Source organism: Arachis ipaensis, chromosome B03 (genome assembly GCF_000816755.2).
Source record: "Arachis ipaensis cultivar K30076 chromosome B03, Araip1.1, whole genome shotgun sequence".
Lineage (NCBI taxonomy): Eukaryota > Viridiplantae > Streptophyta > Magnoliopsida > Fabales > Fabaceae > Arachis > Arachis ipaensis.
Window position 1 is genome coordinate 130,655,813 of NC_029787.2, and position 9,635 is coordinate 130,665,447.

Sequence of the window (9,635 nt, forward strand, 5' to 3'; positions counted from 1 at the left end):
TTAATTTTAAATTTAACTCAAATGTTAGGTTATTGAAATTTTTCTTTCTATATTTTGAATCGATATTAACTAATTAACTCTTACCTTTTAAAAAAATATCATTCATCTAACATTTTTCCAATTTATTAATCCAGGAAAGTCTTAATTAAAAAGTTAAACCTTAATTTATGAAGATAAATTTTGAGCGTCATAATATATATAAAAGACTAAAAGTTATGTTTGTTAGTGTTAGTTAAGTGAACCTTTCTAAATTAGCAAGCAGTTATTTTGTTATAACAGCTTAGTAAGTTAGTTACTTTTTTTTTTAACTAACTACAGCCACACCTCTCACACCTCACTTGCCACTATAAATTGTAATTAAAAAATTTATTGTATAATTAATTTTTATTTTTTACAATCAACAATAATATATTCACTCTCAGTTTCTCTCTTAATTCTACTCTTTATTTTTTTTCTTTTATCTCTAGTACTTTATATGATATCAGAGCTTTACGATTCTGATTTAAGGAGGATTTCACACCTTCTACAAATCAACACTCAATTGTTTAAGCTTCACAGCTTCCGTCAACAATAACAACAACAACAATGGCTTCGATTGCCAACTTTCTAACAATAATAAAATTAGATAAAGATAACTTTAAGGTATAAAAACGGCAAGCACTAGCGTGCCTCAAGACAAATAGGTGGCAGAATCACATCGTAGCAATATCGTCTATTCCAAGAAAATTCAACACTAATCAAGATCAAGCAGAAAATAGAATCTCTCCAAAATTTGAAGAATGGAAACAACGAAATAAGTGCTTGGTGGCTAGATGCTCTCTTCCATGAACGAAATTTTTGTTAATAAAATTGTAGAATATGACTATGCGTATGAGACCTGGAATGCTCTAGAAGACTACTTCGCAGCAAGACTCAAATCAAGGATAAGGTCATAAAAGTGTAGCTGAAGACAATCAAGAGATATGGATCAACGGTTTTTAAATATATCAACAAGATAAACAAGGTAATCAACTCACTTTCAGCTCTTTGAGCTCCTCTCTCAAAAGAGGAACATTTTGAATGTACTTTAGGAGAATTGGAGGAAGAGTTTAGTGCTTTTATCACCATGGTTAATTGAAGAATGGATCACATGATTATTAGTAAGTTCAAGTTACAGTTTCTGGCACAAGAGAAAGTGAATGACAGATTTAGAAAAGTAGTTCTGACCATGGCTCATGTAAATTGAGTGCACAAAAAATCAGATGCAGGTAAAGAATTCAATGACTACACAATACCAGACTCATATGAGAACTACACAAGAGACTCATACAAAGGCCAAAACAGCAGAAGAAGTAAAGGAAGGAGCTTCAGAGGAGGTAAATTGTGGTGGCAAAGGAATAGACCTTAATGTCAGTTTTGTGAAAGAATTGGCCACACTGTCTGGCAATGTTACTATAAATTCAACTAGAATTACCCAAATCCACAACTTTAACATTTCAATCAGGCGCTTCCACCACCAAATGGTACTTTTCATCAACAGAACAACCAAACTCAGCCCTACTTCCAATACACTCAGCAACCAAGCAAGCCTAACCAAGCTCTTCAAGCATTGCTAATAGTTCCAGCAAGCAGCAGTGACACAGGATGGTGTCCTGACTCTGGAGCATCTCACCACATCATTTTTGACCAAATGAACATGATCAATAGTTCAGAATACGAGGAACCTGAGCAAGTGTTTGGAGGTAATGAAAAAGGTATGAGCATTATTAACATTGGAAGGTCTATCATGCATGCATCTATGTCAAATAAGTTTTTTAAACTCCAGAATTTGCTTCATGTCCCATCAATTTCAAAAAATTTAGTGAGTGTCTCCAAATTTGCACTTGATAATGGAATATTCTTTGAATTCTAGCCTTACTTGTGTGCTGTAAAATACCAAGAATCCAAGAAGATTCTGCTACAAGACAGACTTAGAAATGGATTATATTGGTTTCATTATATCCAGATACAAAGGCCAATCTGAAAAATTGATAAAGTTCAAGATTTTTTTGTTGAAAAGGAAAAGAAATTTTGTGCTAATGTTGCTGATAGTATGATCGTTGCTGATAGTTTGAAAAAAGAAAAAGAAAAAGAAAAGAAAAAGAATAGCAACAATTTAACAAAAGAAAAAGAAAAAGAAATTAGTAACTGTAATAGTAGTAGTCAAAATAATATAGTTTAGAACAAAACTGAAACTGAAATTGCTGCAACTTTGCACTGCAACTATAATTTTAGCTCAAATAATGAAAATTTTAGCTTAGATAGAAAAAATAAGTGTACTAGCACCAAGAGAAATGCAAACAACAATGTTCAAATTCATCATGTCATTTCCAGTATAAATAAAGCTGTCGCCAATATTGTTTCTTCTGTTCCTTCTATTACTATTAATACTGCTAGCACTAATGATATTATTATCACTAACACACTTGAAATCAGCTGCCTTACGCAATCAAGAGCCAAAATCCAACAACACCAGCACATTTGACCTCTGGCACCACATACTAGGCCACCCCTCACACAAAATTATCAAAATTGTTCTCATCAAGAACCAAATTTCTTTTTTGTCAAAGTCACAGTAGCTCCAACACACACTGTGAACCATGTCTCACCAACAAAATCCATCAACTCCCTTTCTCACAGTCAAAAAACAAATACAACACACCCTTAGAACTTGTGTATTCTAATCTCTGGGGACCTACACTAACCATTAGTAGGTTAGGCTTCAGGTATTAAGTTTGCTTCATTGATGCCTCAGCAAATACACATTCACCTACCTCCTCCAAACCAAATCACAAACCTTCGTAACTTTCTGTCAGTTCAAAACTATGATAGAGTCCAAAACAAACCACAAAATCAAAGCACTCCAAACAGATAACGGTGGAGAGTACCTGTCCAAAGTGTTCACTCAATATCTTAGAGAACAAAAAATCCAACATTGACTTACATGTCCCCAAATACACCAGCAAAATGGTTATATAGAAAGGAAATGCAGACACCTAACAGAGACCTTACTGACACTACTGTTCCAAGCAACCTTTCTTATCTCTTTCTGGAATGAAGCCATATTGACCTATACCTACCTCATTAATTGACTACCCACCTAAGTTCTTAATCTCAAGACACCACTAGAAACTCTCTTCCACACCTCACCTGATAACAGTTCGTTAAAGCTTTTTGGCTGCACCTGTTATCCGTGGCTAAGACCATACAATAAATATAAGTTTGATCACAAGTCCACCAAATGCATTTTTATTGGTTATAGCTCTGACCACAGAGGCTACAAGTGTTTGTATCTATCAAGCAGGGTGTATATCACCCGCCACGTGCTATTTTGTGAACATGAATTTCCTTTTCCATCCCTTTTCAGTGAATATCACACCACACCCAATCCTGAAAAACAAGAAACCACACCACCATCTACCTATACAATTCAACCAGAATGCATAGGCATTCATGATACTCCTTCCAATTTTACCAATTCCATATCTAATTCATTATCAACAACATCTGTTTATGTAACTAATACTGAGTCTGCTAATAATTCTGCTAATGTACTTGATGAAAATGCAGAGTTTTTCAAAATTGTACCTTTACAGGTTGTCATTGGACCAAACATTCAGCATGATCAACTCAATCGTGCCTCCCTTACTGCTCAAAACACTCCTACTATGCAAACTCAAAGCAAGAGTGAAATTTTTAAATTCAAAGTGTTCGCTGCCACTCTAGTCACTGAAGAACACACCAGCCATAGCCTTCCACACTCAATTACTCAGGTACTTGCAATTCCAAACTGGAGGGAGGCAATGAATAAAGAATACTTAGCCCTCATAAAGAACCAAACCTATAAGCTAGTTGATCCACCTGCTCATTCAGAGCCAATAGGCTATAGATGGATTTTTAGAGTAAAAAATAACTCTGATGGAACCATTCAAAAGTATAAAGCGAGGCTCATGGAAAAAGGTTTCCACCAGAGGCAAGGAGTTGATTACGATAAGATTTTCAGCCCTATAGTCAGACTTGCAACAAATCGAATCATGCTCAATGTGGCTCTTACAAGAGGATGGAAAATTCACCAATTCGATTTTAACAACGCATTTTTAAATGGGGATCTCTTTGAGAATGTCTACATGTAGTAGCTAGAGAGATTTGTGTCATCCAACCCTCAACAAGTGTGCAAGCTTCAAAAATCACTCTATGGACTCAAGCAAGCCCCTCGTGCTTGGTTCACAAAACTAAGCTCTTACCCTTCAACAATTTGATTTTTCTAGCACCAAATCCGATGTATCTCTCTTCACCAGGTTCACTCACGCCTCATCCATCTATATCCTAGACTCCTAGTGTATGTAGATGACATACTAGTCACTGGCAGTTCAGAAGCAGAAATTAAGAGTCTCATGGCCTAGCTAAATGACACCTTTTCATTAAAAGAACTTGGTGAAATGATGTTGAGTTAAGAAATTAACCAAATTAATTAGTGATGACAAACATTATTTTTGGGCAAAATAAATAATTAGTGTTGATTAATTATATTTACTTATTACTAATTGTTTATTATTGCAGGCCAAAATTCCATAGCCCAAATGGAATGAAAAGCAATCAGCAAGGATGGTGGGCTGAAAGCAAAATTAAGAGCCCAAGGAAAAGCAAAGAAAGAAGCCAAAGAAATAAAAAACGGGCCAAGCATATCACTACCCGATCCAAGCCCGAATTGAATTTCAATTCCCTCTCACTTGCTTTCACCAAATCAACGTTCCTTTCTTCTCTATCTCAGTCAAGTCAGAAACTCAGAAAAGTAAGAAAGAGAGAAAGAACTTCTTCCCTAAGCTAGTAACCAAAGAAGCAAGAGAGAGAAGTTTTAAGCTTGCAAGACAGAATGTCAAATCAACAAGTTCAAGCCAAATCAAGCTTAAGAAGAGATCAAAGGTAAACCATTTCCTCATACATGCAAATCAGTTTCTTCTCTTCTTCCCAACTCTCTGTTCTATCCGAAATGGGATACAAGGAAAAGAGGATTTCTATTCTTCTCTGCTGTGTATCCACGGTCTTAAACATGACTTGGGGACCAAGTTGGTTTTCAAGGGCTCAGATCAAGTTGACCATTGGAAGATTTCTATGGTTGCTGTTTTATGGCTTTCGATCAAGGTGAGGAAGTCAGAAGAAGAGTTTCTACTCTGGGAAATAAGGTGAAAAAGTGAATCTGTGGGTTGGTGAAGCTCAAGGCTCAAGGTGTTGACCTTGGAAGAAGAACCCAGCAACATGCAAGGAGATAAAAGAGGTTTGTTGTTCATTCAGAAACCAAGGAGAGAAAATCAGTGAATAGAGGTTTTGTTCTGAGAGAGCTCTTTGAAGAAGTTCAACTAACTGGACAGTGTAACCTAATCAAAAGGTGCATTCCGCCAGTATGAAGAACTGAATTAGAGGCTTGCTAATCTGGTTTTTTGCATAGCACAGAGGCTGTTGATGAAATCAATCTCCTTCATGTTTTACTGATTGTAATGTACTTTTCTAAGTTTATCTTTCTGTAATTTCTTGTGAGAAAAGGTATTGTGAGAAAGCTTAAGAAAAAGCCATGAGTGGAAAAAGGCTGAGAGAAACACTTGAGAGAAAAGCCTAGAGTTATTTTCAGATTTCTTTAGGTTGGTTAAGTGTCTTGTATCTTGTACCTGTGAGGTATCCCTTTCTTAGTTGGGTTAGCACTAAGAGTGAATAGTTAGGTATTAGCACAGCCAATGTCAAATTAGGTTAGAACTTGAGTGTGAAAGGATTGGGTCAATCCTGTGAAATTGGTGTATGTAATACTGTTAACTATAGTGAAAATTCTTCCATTGTTGTGGAGGAGACCGAATGTAGGTTGCATAACACAAGGCAACCGAACCAGGATATATGCTGGTGTTAGCTTTTCTCTTCTCTGCACAGTTCTGTTTTCTGATATTCATGAGACAAAAATAAATTGTCTCATAAATTTCCGCTGCTGAGTTCAAACAGAATCAGAATTGAAAGTTTGTTTTAAAGGGTCATAACAGCAACTTAAAAGAAAGGCATAGATTCAACCCCCCTTCTCTAAGCCTACCAAAACCTTCAAATGAATTATTTTCTTGGCATTGAAGTAGCAAAGAGCTTGAATGACACAATAACTCTTAAACAAATAAAATACATCAAGGATTTGCTAAAGAAAGCTGAGATGAGCAACGCAAAGTCAGTCCCCACTCCCATACCTCCTCTCTCAAACTCTCTGCCTCAGGTGATGAAGCCTTCTCCAATCCTACACTGTACATATCTGTTGTTGGTGGATTGCAATATGCTACTATTACCCGACTAGAAATCTCTTTCTCAATCAACAAGGTAAAACCATTTCTTCACAATTCCCTCAATTCTCACTGAAAGCTATAAAATGGATCCTCTGGTATCTAGCAGGCACAACACATCATGGCTTAAGGTTCAGCAAATTCACAAACTTCAAAATTTATGACTTCTATGACTCATATTGGGTTAGTGACGTTGATGACAGAAAATCAACCAATGGATATGGGATCTATCTTGGCCCGAATCTGGTGTCTTGGGCAAGTCACAAATAGGCTACAGTATCCAAGAGCAGCACTAAAGAAGAGTTTTGAGGTATCTCTGATGCAATAACTGAAATTATTTGGCTTCAAAATCTACTGACAGAAATTAAAGTATTTTGTGCAACAAAACCAATTGTTTATTGTGGCAACCAAAGTGCAATTCTTTTCGCAGCTAATCTGATTTTATACAACAAAATCAAAATATTTCTCCCTTGATCAGCCATTTGTTAGAGATTATGTAACAAAAAAAAATTATGTTCAACACATCCCAACCTAGGACTGGCAGATACACTGACCAAACCTCTTTTTATCCTTCTTCAAGTTTAAAAATCTACTCAGAGTCTTCAAAACAAAACCTTAAATGACCGCTGGTTTGAGGGGACATGTAGGTTAGTATTAAACTATTAATTATGTGAACCTTCCTAAATTAGCAAGCAATTATATTATAACAGTTCAACAAGTTAGTTAACTAATTACTCTCTCTAACCAATTATAGTCACACTTCTCACACCTCACTTGCCACTATAAATTGTAATCCTGAAACACACTGTACAATTAATCTTCTTTTTTGCAATCAACAACAAAACATTCACTCTCAGTTTTTCTCTTAATTCTACTCTTTACCTTTCTTCTGTTTTACCTCTAGTACCTTACATGCTAATAATAATTGGGAAAAAAAATTTTCCCTTCATATATAGTATATATTTCTCTTCTGAATGTTTAGAACATTTTACTTATTAAATTGGAGGTATATAATACGAACTCAAGTAATTAATTAACCGACCTAAATATATTACCAAGTATTGAAAATTGTGCTGGATAATAAAAATGAAAATGTACGCAAGTCTAGGTGAATGCACCATGCTGAACAGCACGAAATATATGAGGACACTACATACCCAAGCTATAAACATGTACAATGATAGTCAAATGCTATATGTATGTTACTCTTTCCTTTTCTTTTATTTTTTTGTTGTCATTGTTATTTTTTAGTTATTCTTAATTAATTCATTTACTATTTAGATACAAAAATAACTAATATATCTAAAAATGATGAGAATATATATATATATATATATTATAACTGCTTTCTTATAGCAGTGTATAAATGTAGTGCCTATATATAAGAGTGTGATGTAACACAATATTTTCATAACTCAATACAATTCATTTTCAGTTTCTCTGCTCAAAGACTCACACATCAAGAATCATTTTCATCTTGTGTTCACTGATACCGTTCAGGATGGAAGAAACTAAGTAATTACCACAAACTAAAAGCAACAAAATTGCAAAAAGTAAACAATATTATTAAAGTAGTTGATGGGGGTTGTTATATATAGGAAAAGTATAGGAACCAATTCTAAATCAGCCAAAAATGGAACAACTTAATTAATTATAAATATAGTAATTAATTTTATTTATTTATAATTTAAAATATTGGTTATTAAATGTTTCACAACATTTAAATTAGGAGGAATGTATCATTACAACGTGAATTACGGAAACTGATTCAATTAGTTTCTGTCTCTTCACCCTCTTTATCTCTCTAAATGCCTAAAACATTATAAATAAAAAAATAAATTCAGAACCATTCAATTTACAAAGAAAAGAAACATCCTAATGTCTAGTATAAACACCATCCATGTAAAAATTTTAGATTCATCTAAAAATATTTGGCTGAACCATCTTGGTTCCTAGCATTATTGTTATATATATTATTCCTTTTGCATAACACACTAACTGAAAGAAGAATATAGACGAAAAACGTAACCTTAATTAATCGATCACACAAAAAGAGCTACCTAGATAGATAGCCAGGTCAAGTAACAAGAATTTTGAGAATAAGAATAAGAATGATTAGTTGATTTGATTTGATGACGAGGCAAAACGTGAGAGATAGATATGTATATATGCAACATTAGAGGGCATTATTCAGGGGAAGCTAATAAGTGTCACGTGAATTATGTATTAATTAACGAAAGATAGATTAATTAGACCTTTTAATAAGCAATAGACGACACCTTCCCTATGTTTAAGTAACGTAAAAAAAGCTCCAAATAAATATCTATGATTGAAATCGTGACTGTTGCTACTTGTGTCACGTTTTTCACTCTAGCCGCGTGTCTGGTTCCTTGTAACAAAAATCATCACACCAATTTGAGTGCTTTCTTGCCTTGTTATTAGCAAATTAATTAAATGCATTACGTATTGCTTAATATATACTATAAGGCGGCACACGTGGACATTTCCTAAGGTGGCAATATTATGCGAATTAAATGGTTCTCTTTTTCTGCGACGCCACCTACTAAAAGGATCATATCTATCAACCCCCTCATGAAACATGTATGACTTCTCATTACACATTATATGCAATCCTCATCTTACATCATTAATCATTAATAATATATATTTTAATAATAACAAACACTTTATCGCTCCTTCTTCTTTGTTAGTGTTATTATTATTATTCTCTCTATTTTCTTTGGGTATATATAGGGCATGGTTTGCTCAATAATTCTCACCAGCTTTAATTAGTAGTGGCTACATACATTAGTTGAGGGGTTGAGTAGTAGGAATTGAAGTTAGCTACTAAGTACTAACCAAACTACTCGTTCAAGTTTTCTTATTAGCAATTATTATTGTAGCAACCCCTCACCTTGTTTATAAAATTTTCTCAAAGAGAGAGATAAGAGCATGGCTTCTTCTGTGTCCACCCACGATAATTTGGCTCTTATTTTTGGCATACTAGGTAAATATATTTACCCCCTTTTTATTGGCTATAATAAAGCTAATTAAGCAAATTAAAGGAATTAACATTTCCTCCTTTGTTATTTTGATGATGCTAGGTAACGTAATTTCCTTCATGGTGTTTTTGGCACCCCTGTAAGTATATACCTATCTATTATCTTCTTCTACATATCAATAAATTCGACATCTCTTTTAAACATATATACAAACGATAATGATTTTGCCTCTCATAATTAATGACACTTATTTTTTTTTTTGTGTGATTTTTAAATTATTTTTTATTTTTGTTATTTTACTTTTCATTAA

At 34.1% G+C, this 9,635-nt stretch overlaps 1 protein-coding gene across 1 annotated transcript in view; it reads left to right on the forward strand.

The window, feature by feature from the left end:
• The window catches only part of LOC107634730 (bidirectional sugar transporter N3-like), a 2,404-nt gene continuing 1,851 nt past the window's right edge, over positions 9,083 to 9,635 (forward strand). The window contains exons 1-2 of the mRNA XM_016338152.2: positions 9,083 to 9,330; positions 9,428 to 9,464. Coding sequence (XP_016193638.1) covers positions 9,276 to 9,330; positions 9,428 to 9,464 — 92 coding nt within the window. The 5' untranslated portion in view covers positions 9,083 to 9,275. The remainder of the gene's footprint in view (positions 9,331 to 9,427; positions 9,465 to 9,635) is intronic.